Source organism: Amphimedon queenslandica, unplaced genomic scaffold, assembly GCF_000090795.2.
Source record: "Amphimedon queenslandica unplaced genomic scaffold, v1.1 AMPQUscaffold_13500, whole genome shotgun sequence".
Classification (NCBI taxonomy): domain Eukaryota; kingdom Metazoa; phylum Porifera; class Demospongiae; order Haplosclerida; family Niphatidae; genus Amphimedon; species Amphimedon queenslandica.
This window is the reverse complement of record NW_003546264.1, coordinates 499,733-515,860: the sequence shown is the minus strand read 5'-3', so window position 1 is coordinate 515,860 and position 16,128 is coordinate 499,733. Positions and strand designations below refer to the sequence as shown.

Genomic DNA, 16,128 nt, shown 5'->3' with positions numbered 1-16,128 from the left:
ACAGCAGAAAACATCATTCACAATGTCCTTGAGAAGAACAGGCTCTTCTAGTATCAACCTCCCTCGAGATCTGTTGAAAGACTTATCAATAGAGAGGCTAGAGGTGCTCGCAAACAAAGAAGATGAATTTGTTACATTTTTCAGCCAATTAGAGCTTGATCAGGTACAAACACAAGCAATTTTGTGAATTATAACAATAATGTGTATCTCCTCCCCCTCTCTCTCAGATGAAGGATATTCAGAGAAGGAGAGATGAGATAACTAATGCTAATCGCGAGCTCTCTCTTGCCAACACTGATAGGAGGCCTGTCTTTGAACAGAAGAAGCAGGAGTTGATTAATGGCAGCCTCAAAGCATCAGAGCTGAAGGAGGAGTATGACAGGAAACACGAACAATTGAGTAAGTAATAACAAGAATTTCATATACCTGGTAGTTAGTTTTTGGAGCTGATTCTGATCGAAATTGGATTTTTAAAATGAATTTTAAAAGGTGCTCAAAAATGGTCTTTGTCCAAATTTTGTCAAAAATGAAATCAAGGGAATTTTCCATTTTATAATTTTTCCTGATGCATATACATGTTCTTATGATGTGTAGAAAGTTTGAACTGATTCCGATTAAAATTTGGATTTTTTATGAATTTTTTAAGTTGCTCCAAAATCAGACAAAAGTCCCTGTACTATAGTACATGGTCTTGGACCAAATTTTGCCAAAAATGGAAAGTAGAGAATTCTCCATTTTTATTACATTTTCTGATGCATATACATGTACTTATGTTGTGTAGAAAGTTTGAGCCAATTCCGATTAAATTTGAATTTTTTATGAATTTTAAAAGTTGCTTCGAAATTAGACAAAATACCCTGCACTATAGTACAGTATCTCCAGCCCCTCCCCTTGATGATTTGCCTGTTTATAATTTTTAGAGGCACTCAGTGTGAGTAAGGACAGACAAGCTATATATCAAGAGCTCCAACAAGCAGTGAAAGATGCTGAAAAAGAATCAGAAGTAATTTTATTTATTTTCCATTTATATTTCTTTATTTTTGTACACTGCAGATATTTTCGTTGTATTTTGTGCACTAATTTCATTTATATTTTCTTTTTTTTTTCACTTTTCTCCCAGACGTTAGCTGATCAATATCTTGACGGCGTTATTAAAATGGCTCCAGACGAATTCATCCAGCAATTTCTCTCTGATCGCTCAATCTATTGGTCGCGTAGAGTCAAGTCCGAAAAAATGGACGTCATCATGAAACAGCCGCTCCCATATCCCGTGGCGACGCCCATTCCCCAGCCGCCAAAACCAGCTCCATTTCAGCCACAGCCTCACTCCTCGATGCCGGCTCCGGCGTACAACCCACGCCCCACCAGTGGTCCATTGCCACCGTCCTACGCATCCCTCAGTCCTTCTTATAACAACCCTGTCCACTCCATGGCCTCTTCTTATAACCAACCACCACCGCCTACCTCAAGTATGGCCGCTCCTGTTCGTCCCTCTTCTAGCATGCCAATGCCTGGTATGGCGCCATATCCTGGACAGCAGCAGGGATATCCCACGGCTAGTTTTCGTCCCTCATACCCGCCCCATGCTCCAGCTGGCTCTTATAATCCAGGGTCGTATGGAGGCGGCGGTATATACCAGCAGGGTCCTTATTATCCTAGGCCTAGGAGGCAATAGGATGATGGAGTGAGGGGGTTGTTTTGGGTAACTGCTACTGATTTAGAATTAATAATAATAATTATTATTATTAATAATGATTATTTATTAGTATTATTGTTGTCATTGTCTGTGTTGTTAATTTAATTAAATAATAATTTATAATGAATGATGCACAATGTGAACTAGTGGAGACTGGGCAATGAGACTAAAATTGTGAACATAATAACTAATATTTTTGAGACAGAAGAAAACGTTTTCCTCTCTCAATACTTGTGAACATTCAATAATGATATATATATACATGTATATATATATATATATATATATATATATATATATTGTGATTCAATAATGATAATATATATATAGAAACAAAATGCTAAAGGATTACAATATTTCGTTATTTTTTGCTAGACTTCCCATAGCTCGGCCTCTCATTCTTCACATACTGAGCCATAAAAGCGAATATTATCACAAAAAATGCAGCACCAACAATCATCATTTGCTGTTGAGCGTTCACTACTCGTTCAAATCTAGATGATTCAGTCTTTGCGGCTCTTTCCGCCCTAGCTTTCTGCTCTCGCCTCAACGCCTCTCCATAATGAGCTTGATAGAAAGCATCAAAGTCATAAATCACACTACTATCAGTTCTTGTCCTGGGGGCTCGGCTAAAGTCCCATTGGCCAGAGCTATAATGAGGTAGAGGGTGCTCACGTAGAAGACCTTTGTCGTATTTTCGTCTCAGATTGTTACGTCCAAGTATTGAGTAAGCTTCGGTGATTTCTTGGAATTTTGCGTTAGCTTCTTGACTGCCTTTGTTGTGATCGGGGTGATACTTCTTTGATAGTTTGTAATAGGATTCTTTTATCTGTGATTGGGTAGCTTTTGAAGTGAGACCAAGACGTGAGTAAAGATCTTTTTTGCTGCCTGAAGATGAAGAGAAGTGACGTCCATAGTAAGCTAATGGTAGGACTTCTCGACTAGCTGGAGATTTGTATAGAAGTTTACCATCTTGTTTTATAGCAGCAGGTCCACTAGCAGTTAAAAAAGAAGAAATAAACGAGACATTTCTAGTAGTCCTCCAGACATACAGCATTTTAATAATAGGCGTGGCTAACATAGGCGGGCTTGTAAATTTTGAGCCACGCCTTAATAAATTAATCGAGTGGGTGTTGAGTTGAATGATGTGGTTTCAGTTGATCCTTCTGTTAATTCTGAATTTCTGATTTGCAATGTGAACATATAATTAATATTTTGGGACAGAAGAAAACATTTTTTCTCTCTTTAGACTTGTGAACATTCAATAATATGATCCATTGATTATACAGAAATAAAAAGCCAAAGGATTACAAACAATATTTCGTTATTTTTTGCCAGACTTCCTATAGCTCTGCTTCAGATTCTCCCCATACTGAGCCATTCCAAGGTGAAAAGCAAATAATACTAGAAAACATGCAATACCAATGATTATCATTCGCTGTTGAGCGTCTATTATTCGATCTCTAGACGATTCTTTCTTTGCGGCTCTTTTCGCCCTAGCTCTCTGCTCTCGCCTCAATGCCTCTCCGTAATGAGCTTGATAAAACGCATCAAAGTCATACACAGTACTTTTAGTTCTTGTACTGGGGGCTTGACTAAAGTCCCATTGGCTGGAGCTATAATGAGGTAGAGGGTGCTCACGTAAAAGACCTTTGTCGTATTTTCGTCTCAGATTGTTACGTCCAAGTATTGAGTAAGCTTCGGTGATTTCTTGGAATTTTGCGTTAGCTTCTTGACTGCCTTTGTTGTGATCGGGGTGATACTTCTTTGATAGTTTGTAATAGGATTCTTTTATCTGTGATTGGGTAGCTTTTGAAGTGAGACCAAGACGTGAATAAAGATCTTTTTTGCTGCCTGAAGATGAAGAGAAGTGACGTCCATAGTAAGCTAATGGTAGGACTTCTCGACTGGCTGGAGGTTTGTATAGAAGTTGACCATCTTGTTTTATAGCAACAGATCCACTAGCACTTAAAAAAGAAGAAATAAAGGAGACATTTCTAGTTGTCCTCCAGATATACAGCATTTTGAATTAATCTAGGCGTGGCTTGTAAATTTTGAGCCACGCCTTGACTAATTATTTAAGTGGGTGTTGGATTGAAGTAAAGGTGTGGCTTGGATGGTTTCAGTTGATCTTTCTCCTAATTTCTTCCTAGTTTGCAGTTTGGTGATGGCTTCAGCTCCGGGCATTGTGTCATTGGTGCCAGAATGGTCTCCTACTCTTCTCTCTGCATTTACTGGCGGTGGCCTAAAGGACTGAGAAAGGCACAACTAGTATCTGTCCTTTGTGCTGGGTTTTTAATCCAGCTATCCCTAGGCTCACTGTACACATATGGTAACCTTGCTCCTTATATAGTGTCCTATGTGAGGGAGAGATCACACCCTACTTCATTGCGATACACTGATGCTACGTTTGTCTTTGCCTCTCAGATAGCAGGCCAGGGTCTTAGCATGGCTTTCGGCGGGTTCCTAGAGAAAAGGTTTGGTCCCAGGCTCGTGTCTTTGTTTGGCGGTTGGTTCATGAGTTTAGGTGTACTCCTCACGTACTTTTCAATTCAAAAGTCTTTCTGGCTCCTCCTCCTGACGTATGGTTTCATGTTTGGACTGGGTATTGGTATTGCATACATTGGTCCCATATCCTGTGCCATGAGGTGGCTGCCTAAATGGAAAGGGATTGCCACTGGAATTGTAGTGTCTGGATTTGGTCTGAGTGCCCTATTCTTTGATACAATAGAGTCGGAGTACATTAATCCACACAATAAGAATCCTGATGTAGCTCCTTTTAAAGACTACCCCAAAGAGAAATACTTTTCTCAACCGGATGTCATCGATCGCGTTCCATCTGTGTTTTTGGTCCTTGGTAGTCTCTTTGCATTCATACAAATTTTGGGAGCAATTTTTCTTGTTAATCCTGCACCTTCTGATGACATAGTTGTTGAATATCATCAATCTGCTAATTGTGAAGAGAAAAGCTCATTTGTTAAGGATAATTCAAAAGAGCAAAAAGAAAGCAAAGAAATACTTGCATCACCAATTGAAGACTCTGCTCCAAAAACAGCAGACAAATATTCAAACAAAATGACCAAGACTGATGACACATGTGAAAAGAATAATGACAAGGGAGCAGATTCAAGTCCTGATTCCTTTAAGGCTAATGTCATTAGTTTATTTAAGAGGCCAGAGTTCTATGTGCTTTGGCTAATGTTCTTCTGTATTGGCATAATCTGCACTTTCACTGCTTCTCTATACAAAAGCTTTGGATTTGAGATTGTTACATCTGATGACACTTTGCTTTCTCTAATGGGAGCAATCGCTGCAATTTTTAACTGCCTTGGACGAATTATCTGGGGCCTTACTGCAGACCTGACGGATTACAATTTTGCTTTTGTCCTTCAAGGAAGCCTAATGATCTTTCTCATCTCCAATCTCTTTTCTGCTGGTTTTGCTGGTAAGGGGATGTTCTTTGTCTGGGTCTGTGCCATTTTCTTTTGCATTGGTGGCTATTTCTCTCTCTTTCCAAGCATCTCTACATCTTTATTTGGTTCCAAGTATTCAAGTATGAATTATGGGTTTCTGTTCACTGCTAATGCCGTTGGAAGTCTGACAGGTGCTTTTATATCTCAATGGCTTGTGAGACTTTTGGAGTGGTATGGTGTCTTCTTTCTGTTATCTGGCATACATGGTACTCAGCTAGCTTTGTCATTCTTTCTGTGCTATATCATGCAGCAAAGAAAGAAAAAATGAAACTTTTTTCAAGGACATTTATTTTTAATTGTAGTTTTATCATTGCATTGCTTTTTTGCTGCTTGCATTATAAAAATTGAGGTGGAGCTCATTAACTTTAGAGGTGTGGCTCAAATGTAGGCGGAGCAAAAAAGTGTGGCCTGTTTTCACTTTTGAGGTGAAACAATGCCGAGCTACTCCTCTCTCTGCATCTATTGGAGATGGCCAGGCCCAACTATTGTTCAGCGATTACAGATGATCCTTGTCTTAATGTCATGTTTCTTATTCCATCTCTCCATTGGCTCAATCTACACCTATGGAAACTTACTTCCTTACCTCGTCTCTTATGCTAGAAACCACACTAATCAGGCTGAGCTCAAAAACACCCAAGGTACTTACATATTCTCCATCCAAGTCTTTGGCCTTGCAGTAGGCATGCTAGCTGGAGGTGTACTCGAGAAAAAATTTGGCCCTAGATTGGTCTCTCTTTCTGGAGGATGGCTGATGAGTGCAGGTGTGGCACTAAGCTACTTTGCAGTCAAGAAGAACTTCTGGTATCTCACTATGACGTATGGGATAATGTTTGGATTAGGAACTGGCATATCGTACATTGGGCCGATAGCCTGTGCCATACGGTGGTGCCCACGGTGGAAAGGGGCTGCAACTGGTTTTGTGGTTTCTGGCTACGGAATCAGCAGCTTAATATTCACTACAGTTCAAACAGCATATGTTAATCCTCATAACGTAGAGCCGATTGGGCCTGTGTGCGATATGGAACAAGATACTCCAGAGAGTTGTGATAATGAGAAGTATTTCGAAGACGCCAAAATGATGTCTCGAATTCCGACCTTGTTCCTACTCTTGGCGGGAGTTTATGCTAGCCTACAGCTGATAAGCTCAATCTTTCTAGTCAATCCTCCGCCTCCTCTTGCAGATGAAGAAAAGCGACCAATTCTAATACACGAGGATTCTCCTTCTCCACGAGTGTACAGTCCTTCAACTTCAATGTCTCGCTCTGCTCTTATTAACAAGAAACTCGATACCCTCACGGTAGTTAATGTCACTCCTCTACAGTTGTTTAGAAAACCCAGTTTCTACCTTATCTGGTTCATGTTTGCTTGCATCGGAATTGGAACCTCATTCATCACAACGCTTTATAAAAGTTTTGGCCTTGAAAAAGTCACTGATGATGATTGGTTGCTCTCAATAGCAGGAGCTGTAAGCTCAGTTTTTAACCTCTCTGGTCGTTTCTTTTGGGGTGCATTAGCAGATTTCACTAGCTATCGGACAGCTCTGGTATTCCACGGAGCACTTGCAACTTTTATCTACTTTACATTTTATGCAACTGGGGCAGCTGGAATAGTCATGTTCTTTTTCTGGCTTTTTGGGATTTATTTCTGCATCGGTGGCTCCTACTCTCTCTATCCTTCTCTTGTGGCTCAGTTATACGGCACAGAGAACATTAGTATTAATTATAGTTTCGTCTACAGCTCTCAGATCGTAGGAAGCCTCTTGGCTTCATTCCTATCTCACTTGCTAGTGGACTATATCGACTGGTATGGAGTGTTTTTTATAGTGGGAGGGCTGAGTCTAGTAGAGTATATACTAGCAATACTTTATAATAACAAGCGCTACATACGAAACTAATTATCATTTTTATTGTGTTTGTGTAATTTGCATAAAAGCTGATAAAATATTTTGCAGGTCAAATGGGTGGGGCTCATAATTTTATATAAGATCATAAGATCTAGACGTGGTTTGACCACGCCCTTTTAATTAATCAAGTGATTGACACGTGATGGCTAGGCCTGAGCATAAGGGACCTCCACAGATAGTTGAGTAGACAAAATTATATAAACATTCTATTCACCATTATTCCTTCTCCTTCCTTGTAGTTCTACGATGAGCAGGAAGCCAGGAAGTACTCGAGAAAGTAAGGACTCCATCTTTCATTGTCTTTTTTGTAGCTATAGCCGCGCCTTTTACACTAACGTAATGAGCTGGAACTACTCATTAGACTGTAGTATTGTGTACTAGTAAAGAATACGCGAAACTCGAGACTTTACTTTTCTTGAAAATGGATCTCATTTTTCCTCTTTTATTTTCTCATAGACTAAAAGGCAGCCCCACCCACCTCTCTCCGACGTACACAATTAGTAAACTTTTAAAATGGTGAATTACTCGTCTCTCTGTGTCTACTGGCGATGGCCTAAGAGACTTAGAAAAGCACAATTAATCTCCGTCCTTTGTGGAGGATTCCTCATTCATCTCTCATTAGGGTCACTATATACTTATGGTAACCTGGCTCCATACATTATCTCTTATGTAAGGAAAAGATCTCACCCGACCAACCTTGAGTTCACCAGTGCTACGTTAGTCTTTGCCTCTCAGATAGCAGGCCAGGGTCTTAGCATGGCTTTCGGCGGGTTCCTAGAGAAAAGGTTTGGTCCTAGGCTTGTGTCTTTGTTTGGTGGTTGGTTCATGAGTTTAGGTGTACTCCTCACGTACTTTTCAATTCAAAAGTCTTTCTGGCTCCTCCTCCTGACGTATGGTTTCATGTTTGGACTGGGTATTGGTATTGCATACATTGGTCCTATATCCTGTGCCATGAGGTGGTTACCTAAATGGAAAGGGATTGCTACTGGAATTGTAGTATCTGGATTTGGTCTGAGCGCCCTCATATTCAATGCTGTACAAACCGCTTTCATTAATCCGACAAATATAGCTCCAGATGATGACACTGATTATTTCGAAGATCCCAATCTCATTGATCGCGTTCCTTACGTCTTCCTAGTCCTTGGAGGGTCCTACGCTGTCATGCAATTCCTTGGTTCTATATTTCTCGCTAATCCAGTACCAGCTAGTGAAGATCAGGGTCCTAATGGTTATCGGGCCATTCCCGATAGCGATTTAAACGAAGGACGAAAGAGAAGCGAGTCTGAGGACAGCGTCTCTCTCTGTGATCACAGTTACCAGGTCTCTTCCATACAGAGGGAAGGTTTGGAGCGAAGCAGTAGAGCAGGTAGCAGCGACAGGCAGTCTTTAAACGAGAGTCTAAAGAAGCCTCAAGCCACTCGTCATCGAAATCGTGACTCCTCGTCTATGGTGGAGTCCGATTTGGAGAGGTCTGGCGCCTCGTGGACTTCTAACTACATTTATAAAGTTGCTCCTCTAGAACTCCTGAGGAGGCCCAATTTCTACGTGCTCTGGACCATGTTCTTGTGTGCTGGGATAGCAACGGCGTTTATAAGCTCGCTCTATAAAACGTTTGGATTAAAGACAATCAGAGATGATCATTTCCTTACTCTTATCGGAGGAGTAAGCGCCTTCTTTAATCTCCTTGGTAGGATCCTCTGGGGTATTCTTGCTGACCTCACTAGTTATAAATTTGCTTTCGTTTTACAAGGAGGCGTTGCCAGTTCGCTCCTCCTTACATTGTACACAACGAATGATGAATCATACTTTGGTGAAACCGCTACTAAAGTGATGTTCTTTGCATGGATCTGTGGCATATACTTCTGTATTGGCGGATACTTCTCTCTTTTTCCGACTGCCATTGCTCGTTCTTTCGGTCAAGAAAATGTAAGCATTAATTACGGATTGCTTTTCACGGCTCAGATAGTCGGAGGGATTTTGGCAGCTTTTATATCGGAAATACTGGTGAGTAAGATACACTGGTATGGTGTGTTCTTCGTTATAGGTGGCCTTCATATTTTCGAGTTCTTTCTTGCGATTTGTTATCGTCACAAACGGTTCATTCGTCTCAGGCATCCTGCTGATTTTCATAACTCTGCTACTGTCATTGAAGAAAGATCGATAAAGTTTCCAGACGAGAGTGACCTTGGAAGAAGTGGAGAAGAGAAATAAGACAATAAAAATGATAATAAATAATTAAGGATTATGTTTGATTTCTTAACCTTCTTTTAGTATCCTCTCCCTCTCTCTTTCCTTTTCTTTTTGTACTTGTTTGTAAATTGTAATTTTTAAAAATTCTCAAATGTGATACTTAGTGGATCTATACGTCAACTTACAGTAAATGTTTATAAATGCGTCCATTGTGTGAAACTTCAAATTTTTCAACTGATTTCTCCTGTAGCTCCAGGATAATTGAAGTCCAATCCAATATGGCGGAGAGAGCAGTGGAACTGCTTGTACTACCTGAAGACTCTCCATCATTTATACTGGACATTGGGTAAAATATATATTCTGTATACATGTACATGTATGTACTGTATTGTGTTATGGTGTAGGTGTGGGTCTGGTTTGAGTGGTCAGGCATTAAGCGAGGAGGGTCACTATTGGATTGGACTGGACATCAGTGAACCAATGCTTAGTATGTCACAGAGTAGGAATTCTTAAATTAAATTGCAATACCTGATTGAAGAATTATACAAGAAATAACTACATATTAAATGTTACATGATACGGTATTGGTTTGTTCAATAGAGGTAGCACAGGAGAGAGAAGTTGAAGGTGACCTCTTTCTATGGGATATGGGAGAAGGGCTTGGATTTCGACCTGGTACTTTTGATGGTGCACTAAGGTAACTCTACTTTATGATTTTCTGTACTCTCTCTCTTTATGTAGTATTTCTGCTTTGCAGTGGCTCTGCAATGCCGACTGCACTGAACATAATCCAGTCCGTAGGCTCTACTCATTCTTTGTATCTCTTTACTCTTGTCTGGTAAGTTGAACTGTCAGTGGGTCTTGAATGTGATACTTTGCAGGCTAGAGGAGCTCGCGCTGTTTTTCAGTTTTATCCTGAGAATCCTGATCAAGTAGAAATGTGACGTGTAATCTTTTATTTACTCTCTCTCTCTCCCCATTTCTTTTAGATGGAGTTGATAACACATCAAGCAATGAGAGCTGGCTTTACTGGAGGCGTTCTCATTGATTATCCTAACAGTTCCAAGGCTAAAAAGTTAGTACAAAATGAGCCATTCACTATGCATAGCTAATATTTACAACTAATAATTTAACTTTATAGACTTTATTTGTGTCTTTTTACTGGAGGAGCACCTGTTGCACTACCAAAGGTGAAGAGAATAGGGACATTTCTAAAATTACTATTACTACATTACAGGCTTTAGGAACTGAAGATTTAAAGAGTGAACAGAATCAAATATCGTTTGTTGAAGCAAGGTAATGTCAGTCTTTTGTACTTGTCATGGATTTCATGACAATGGAACTAATGGGTTTTTACTTGTCACGGATTTCGTGACAATGGAACTAATGGGTTTTTACTTGTCACGGATTTCGTGACAATGGAACTAATGGGTTTTTACTTGTCACGGATTTCGTGACAATGGAACTAATGGGTTTTTACTTGTCACGGATTTCGTGACAATGGAACTAATGGGTTTACTCTAATTCTATGCATTCTTCTAGTTTAAGTTATCATTTTTATTGTTATATCATCAGGAAAAAATTAAAAAGGAGAGGTAAGGATAAAGTACCAGTCAAGAGTAGAGACTGGATAATAGCAAAGAAAGAGAGAAAACAAAGACAAGGAAAGTAAGTATAAACACACTCTCATTTTAAATGTACAATGTACATATTAATCTGTCTTTTAGGGAAGTTAGACCTGATTCTAAATACACTGGAAGGAAAAGGAAACCAAGATTCTAACTTTCATCTCATTTCTCTCTTCCCTGTACAATTGTTATTGTATTAATCAATTTCTCTTCTAATCCTTTTAGTTGCTGTTTGATAGCTTCCCTCTCCATCTTGTTTCTCTTCTCCATAGATCCAACTTCTGACTCGTCTGATGTACTCAAAACATCAAAGATGCTACACACAAATCTTGATTGCCATTCTTTTTTCTCTTGCATCTTTTGACTTGTCCTGCAACATAGTTTTTGTTGGACACGGTATTGAATTTCTTTTTGCTTCTCAATTGAGATTTTTCGATGAGAAGATGCACAAATCATCTCAAGCCTTTGAAGATCACACGTTCTTTCAGATTGTAACTTTTTCACTGATTCCTCTAGCAACTTAATATCCTTCTCTAGGGAAGCAGAAGAAAGATCACGAGATGGTTTACTTGTTTCTTCTTCCTTTAAAGCAAGCTCAAGTACACTATTAAACCAGTTGCTTACAACAGTCCTGGCTCTTCCTCCATCATTGCTCCATTCATGACACTGCTTTAACAACATCAGGCTTGTCTCAGACTCTTTAAGATAGGCCTTCAATCTTTCTCCGTGTCTAAGGAAATACAAGTCTTGTAGTGAGAGGGGACTGTCTTTTGATGAATAAGTGTATTCTGATATCCTAGTACTCAGTTTTTGACAAGTATGAGATATCCTGTTCAGTGTCCTCAATTCTTTGTCTAATCTTCCCTTCAGCCACACCAGTCTCTCTATGCTACTAAGAGTCAGCGAATTTTCATGCATTTCTTTACGAATCTCTTCCATTTGAGATTTAAAACCATCCAGGAGGAGATTGGTATCCTCAAGGAGGCCATTCATTGGTTCCTTTAAAGGTAGCAATGGATGAGCTAGTCTTTGTACACACATTAGTCCTACCCTCTCCACTATATCATACTGTAGTACCACCCAGCCAAGAGCTAGTAATAATTCACGTGACCCAAGACCCAATACATCATCCCCACTTTGATAGAACCCCAATCGCGACACATACCCTAATGATAGGAGACGTTTACGTACATGCATCAGTAACCATTTTGTGTCTTTTTCAGCAGGTGAGTGAGGTAGGAGGATAGGAGTAATGTCTGGTGTACTTATTGTGTCTAGTAATTGGAGGGTGTGGTGTAGGAGGGTCAGTATCTCGAGGGATGATGAGGGATTGTTGAATTTAGCTTGTCTTATGGTCTCTGGTGATACTTTTGGTGAGTCGTGAGCTGATCCTGAGAGTATGGAGAGGAGGAGTTGAATGCTTTCTTTCACAGGAGGAGCTTTGGTAGCTGCCATTTCTGCATTCAGTTCTGCAAATGAAATAATTATTAATTTTTACATATCACGTGATCTGCAGTTGCCATGGTGATTACTGCTGATCCACGATAAATAAGAAATGGCGGCCAAGGACTTCTCTGATGTTGTCCTGGAAGCGACCAAAGACCAAGAGAAAGAGGACAAACGTACCTCCTTCAGTGAGAGGCTCAAGAAAATCCGCCAGAATAGAAACACCAGAAGAAATGTATCAGCAGCAGCCTTGCCCTCTACTTTGGAAGAAGGATCCACTTCTTCTCCTCAGCTGGGCATAACAAGGTCTCTTGGGACTCTTCCTAGCCTACCTCCTCCCTCCATTCCTCCTCTAACCCTCCCTACTGTAGAGGAAGCGTCTCCTAAACACGAACTGACTCACGAGGATTCTTTTGGTATATACTTGATGAATGGGAAGGAGGAAAAAGAGAATGAGGAGAAGTTGGAGGAGAAGGAGAAAGAAAAAGAGAATGTAGAGATTAAAAAGACTAACCCAGAGGTAACGATGAAAGATGGAAAACTAGTTTCAATAGTCGATGATCATTTATACGAAATACCTGAACCACTACCGCTAAAACAAGAACCCAAACCCTCACCACCACATCCAGCCACTCCTAAAAAGACTCCTTCTCCCTCTCTCTCTCCTTCTCCCCCTCTCTCTCCTTCTCCCCCTCTCTCTCCCTCTCCCCCTCTCTCTCCCTCTCCCCCTCTCTCCCCTGATGATACTCTTGGTCCACCTCCCTCTCTACCTAGTTCCCCTCCCCCTGCTCTACCTAGTTCCCCTCCTCCTCCAATCCCTTTTTCAGTAGATGATGATGATATCAGTCAGTCCCTCTCTCCTACTATCTATCCTGGAGATATACAATTCACTGCCAGTGATGACGTTTTCATCGAAGGGACTTTCCCTCTTTCTTCTACAGAAACCCCGCTTACTGAGACTCCACCCACTGGCCGAGAGTCTCCCGAAGAGTCTTACGAAGACGAAGGGACCAGACGTCGATCAATAATGTCAACCACTTCAGCACAAGACCTTCATTTCAAGCCCTCGCTTAAAAAATGGGGTGTGGTTAATCTTAACGAGCTCAACGGGACCCCACCTTCTTCATATGACGACGGAAAAGACGGCGAATATTTCAAGTCTCTGGGCCCGGCCCCTGGGTATCATAATCGTAGCTACAGTGGTCTATCCCGGGTCAGTGGGGGCGGAGTTGAAATGAGTCTTGAGAGTATTACAGAACTGACTGATCCTTCCCTACCACCACAGCTGGTACAAGACAAGCTGACGTCAGATAACCTTAAAGAAGGTGACATTGATGTAAAAGAGGTTGCTAAGGCCAGCTGGAGAGCTAAGAAGCCTCCTGCAATAGAGCCAGCCATTAAGAAAGAAGATGAATTCAAGACTGTCAGTGCTTGCCAGTTAACTAGTACTAGCTATGGAAATGACAACGATAAAGTTGAGCTAGCTATTGACAAGAAGGAGAAGAAAGAAGTTTTGCTTCCTGTAAAGGTACTAGGAAAAGAAGAGCTGGAGCTGGCAAGACAAAATGAGATGAGAGAAAGAGAGAGACAGAGACACTTACTAGCAATGGAAGGAGAAGAGGAGGAGGAGGAGGAGGAAGAGAGAGAGGGACAAGGAAAGAAAAATAAAAAAGGGAATTTAGAACGACTCAACCAAGACGACATACCACACTCAACTTCTAGCTTTTTTGACGCAGTTGTGTCTGATATACCCGGTCTTACTGGAAACAAAGAAGAAGAGAAAGGAGGAGTAAAAGAAGTGGAGACTGGAGCTAAGAAGAAAGTGGAGCCATTACATGTGTATGAGCTAGTACAGCAAGATGAAGGATACGAGTTTATCCAGCCACGCCCTCCACCAACTCCTGCTCGATCTGCAACGTTTTCTTCTGGCTCTGTGTCTCCTCCTGTTTCTCCAAGCACAGTGTCTTCATCTCCTCCTCTCTCTCCCACGTCTCTCTCTCCTCCTCTCTCACCCACTGGAGGAGCAGGAGCCAAGAATGATGGAAGACAGACCATGCTTAAACTTCATATGCACACAGTTCATCCAGGTAATGATGATGATTATTTATTATTAATTCTAGTGCATTGAAATGCAACTTGTAGTGTTGAATCAATACAGTACTTATAATAGTTAATTTTTGCTTTAAAAAGTTACTGTATGATAATAATGTACATGTAAATGCATGTACATGTATATTAATTATTTTTATCTTCATGATGTATAATTATATGCAGGTGTAATGTACAAGATGTTCAGGGTGAGTGATAGCACTACAGTACTTGATCTTGTCTCAATGGCTCTCAAGAAAGCTAACCTCATTGAAGATCCTCACAGCTATACCATATACAATATACAGACCGCTAACAAAGGTATGTATACATGTACATGTAATTATTGAAAATTACATGTAATACATGTACATATGCATGTACGTGTATCTCTCTATTTTTCTCTTTTTTATATCTTTCTTGCTCCTTCTTTGATAGTTATTGTACAGTCTATCAAAGATGGTGGTTACGTCTTACCATATCTCATTAAAACTAAGGAAGGAACACAATGGGAGCTTAGAAGAAAGAAAGACACCAAAAAAGTTGAAGTAAAACTATCATCTAACAACCTTCCATGAATAAACTCATTCTTCTCCATCCCTTGTATAGATTATCATTGATGTCAGTGGTGCTAGTAAGAAGAGTATGTCTTTATTCGTGTCTCCACAAACCACATCCCAAGAGGTGACTCTACTCCTCTCTAGGAAACTTGGACTCACGATTCCTAAGGGAAAGGAGAGTCCTTACAGGATATTATTAGTACAGGATGATGATACAGGTACATGTATATGTACAATGATAATATTTTATTTCTTTTTTCTTTTAACAGATGAAAGGATGGTTGGGTCTGATAGTCCTTTGCTCTACAGTCGTTCCTCTAGTACCAGCTCCTCCTCCTCCTCCTCCACTGATAGGTTTAAAATGGTAGATATTGTTCAGTATCTCACTAAAGAGGGCGATCCTTCATCTTCTACTGAAGCAGCAGCTCCTAAGCCTAAAGACTTTGAATCAGCTAAGATCATACTACAGCAGGTAAAGTAACTTTAGAAATGGTTGTGTATTCTGCTAAGAAACTTTTGTAAAAGCAAAAGGTATATTTTTGCTTCTATGAAACCTGAATACATGTATTTTATAATGAGCTACATGTAAATATTTATAATTTATTTATTATTGAGTGATTGTACATTTCCTCTCTCTTTTCTCTTAACACTATACTCTAGTCTCATGAGAGATTGTTGGAGCTACAGAAAGAGCTGGTTGTCAAAGGCTATACAATCAAACAAATTGAAAGAAACTTTGAAGAAACTAGAAAACAGAATGATACAGTACACGATATCACATATTGTGCTCTTGTTAATTAAAGGTTTATTTTTCTTATTGTAGCTACAGACCCAACTGGATACATTGCAGAGTGATGTCAAGACATATCAGGAGAAAAATAAAGTATTGACACAGACAGTGGAAGGTACATTAATAAATAGAGAGAGAGGGGGAAAGTGAGGAATAGGATGGTTATGTAGTATAGCTAGCATCAAGAGTAGATAATAATAGAGGAGAGTGTCCTACTGTGCATATACCCCCGCTTCATCACGTCGTAGAATTGAAGAGTCACATTCAGGATATTTTCAGTATTTTATTTAAGTAGTTATTATATTGCTAGTTATTTTTGAATAACTACTCTAAAATACTGAAAATATTCTGAAT

The 16,128-nt window shown here is 40.1% G+C and overlaps 7 protein-coding genes across 8 annotated transcripts in view; 5 read left to right on the top strand and 2 right to left on the bottom strand.

The window, feature by feature from the left end:
* The first annotated feature begins 1 nt into the window (after window position 1).
* LOC105316750 (vacuolar protein sorting-associated protein 37C-like) lies at window positions 2-1,924 on the top strand. The gene is made up of 4 exons (XM_019993259.1): window positions 2-163; window positions 228-399; window positions 921-1,003; window positions 1,121-1,924. The coding sequence occupies exons 1-4, from the start codon at window positions 23-25 to the stop codon at window positions 1,673-1,675; spliced, it is 951 nt and encodes a 316-aa protein (XP_019848818.1). The 5' UTR covers window positions 2-22; the 3' UTR covers window positions 1,676-1,924.
* Window positions 1,869-2,799, bottom strand: LOC100635852 (dnaJ homolog subfamily C member 30-like). The gene has a single exon (XM_003384164.3). It carries the CDS (start codon window positions 2,775-2,777, stop codon window positions 2,058-2,060), a length of 720 nt encoding a protein of 239 aa, XP_003384212.2. The 5' UTR covers window positions 2,778-2,799; the 3' UTR covers window positions 1,869-2,057.
* Window positions 2,800-2,940: 141 nt separating this feature from the next.
* On the bottom strand, window positions 2,941-3,760 carry LOC100635726 (dnaJ homolog subfamily C member 30-like). The gene has a single exon (XM_003384163.3). The coding sequence runs from the start codon at window positions 3,717-3,719 to the stop codon at window positions 3,021-3,023; it is 699 nt and encodes a 232-aa protein (XP_003384211.1). The 5' UTR covers window positions 3,720-3,760; the 3' UTR covers window positions 2,941-3,020.
* A 43-nt stretch (window positions 3,761-3,803) lies between these two features.
* Window positions 3,804-5,542, top strand: LOC100635600 (oxalate:formate antiporter-like). The gene has a single exon (XM_003384162.2). It carries the CDS (start codon window positions 3,902-3,904, stop codon window positions 5,435-5,437), a length of 1,536 nt encoding a protein of 511 aa, XP_003384210.1. The 5' UTR covers window positions 3,804-3,901; the 3' UTR covers window positions 5,438-5,542.
* Window positions 5,543-5,602: 60 nt separating this feature from the next.
* Window positions 5,603-7,063, top strand: LOC100635474 (oxalate:formate antiporter-like). Its single transcript, XM_003384161.2, has one exon. It carries the CDS (start codon window positions 5,603-5,605, stop codon window positions 7,061-7,063), a length of 1,461 nt encoding a protein of 486 aa, XP_003384209.2.
* Window positions 7,064-7,193: 130 nt separating this feature from the next.
* LOC100637536 (probable 18S rRNA (guanine-N(7))-methyltransferase) lies at window positions 7,194-11,114 on the top strand. Of its 2 annotated transcripts, XM_003384097.3 has the most exons (12): window positions 7,210-7,250; window positions 7,312-7,349; window positions 9,513-9,608; window positions 9,667-9,749; window positions 9,863-9,959; window positions 10,004-10,100; window positions 10,144-10,194; window positions 10,252-10,337; window positions 10,404-10,452; window positions 10,500-10,558; window positions 10,838-10,930; window positions 10,990-11,114. In XM_003384097.3, the coding sequence occupies exons 1-12, from the start codon at window positions 7,215-7,217 to the stop codon at window positions 11,042-11,044; spliced, it is 840 nt and encodes a 279-aa protein (XP_003384145.1). In that variant the 5' UTR covers window positions 7,210-7,214; the 3' UTR covers window positions 11,045-11,114. The 2 variants fall into 2 exon arrangements, with proteins under 2 accessions (XP_019848817.1, XP_003384145.1); XM_019993258.1 differs by lacking the exons at window positions 9,513-9,608; window positions 9,667-9,749; window positions 9,863-9,959; ... (5 more) ...; window positions 10,838-10,930; window positions 10,990-11,114 and adding an exon at window positions 7,529-9,453 and having other exon boundaries at window positions 7,194-7,250.
* Window positions 11,115-12,445: 1,331 nt separating this feature from the next.
* Window positions 12,446-16,128, top strand: part of LOC109580220 (probable replication factor C subunit 1) — a 7,039-nt gene continuing 3,356 nt past the window's right edge. The window contains exons 1-9 of the mRNA XM_019993156.1: window positions 12,446-12,927; window positions 13,111-13,781; window positions 14,073-14,423; window positions 14,611-14,745; window positions 14,863-14,972; window positions 15,034-15,202; window positions 15,254-15,456; window positions 15,645-15,749; window positions 15,808-15,889. Coding sequence (XP_019848715.1) covers window positions 12,446-12,927; window positions 13,111-13,781; window positions 14,073-14,423; window positions 14,611-14,745; window positions 14,863-14,972; window positions 15,034-15,202; window positions 15,254-15,456; window positions 15,645-15,749; window positions 15,808-15,889 — 2,308 coding nt within the window. The remainder of the gene's footprint in view (window positions 12,928-13,110; window positions 13,782-14,072; window positions 14,424-14,610; window positions 14,746-14,862; window positions 14,973-15,033; window positions 15,203-15,253; window positions 15,457-15,644; window positions 15,750-15,807; window positions 15,890-16,128) is intronic.

What these genes read in the sequence shown, in the direction of transcription:
- LOC100635852 (XM_003384164.3), bottom strand. Translation starts at nt 2,777, where the DNA reads ATGTTAGCCACGCCTATTATTAAAATGCTGTATGTCTGGAGGACTACT.
- LOC100635474 (XM_003384161.2), top strand. Translation starts at nt 5,603, where the DNA reads ATGCCGAGCTACTCCTCTCTCTGCATCTATTGGAGATGGCCAGGCCCA.
- LOC100637536 (XM_019993258.1), top strand. Translation starts at nt 7,586, where the DNA reads ATGGTGAATTACTCGTCTCTCTGTGTCTACTGGCGATGGCCTAAGAGA.
- LOC105316750 (XM_019993259.1), top strand. Translation starts at nt 23, where the DNA reads ATGTCCTTGAGAAGAACAGGCTCTTCTAGTATCAACCTCCCTCGAGAT. An exon ending in CAGGAAACACGAACAATTGA is followed by an intron (nt 400 to 920) that starts GTAAGTAATAAC and finishes TATAATTTTTAG; the next exon opens with AGGCACTCAGTGTGAGTAAG. An exon ending in ATGCTGAAAAAGAATCAGAA is followed by an intron (nt 1,004 to 1,120) that starts GTAATTTTATTT and finishes CTTTTCTCCCAG; the next exon opens with ACGTTAGCTGATCAATATCT.
- LOC100635600 (XM_003384162.2), top strand. Translation starts at nt 3,902, where the DNA reads ATGGTCTCCTACTCTTCTCTCTGCATTTACTGGCGGTGGCCTAAAGGA.
- LOC100635726 (XM_003384163.3), bottom strand. Translation starts at nt 3,719, where the DNA reads ATGCTGTATATCTGGAGGACAACTAGAAATGTCTCCTTTATTTCTTCT.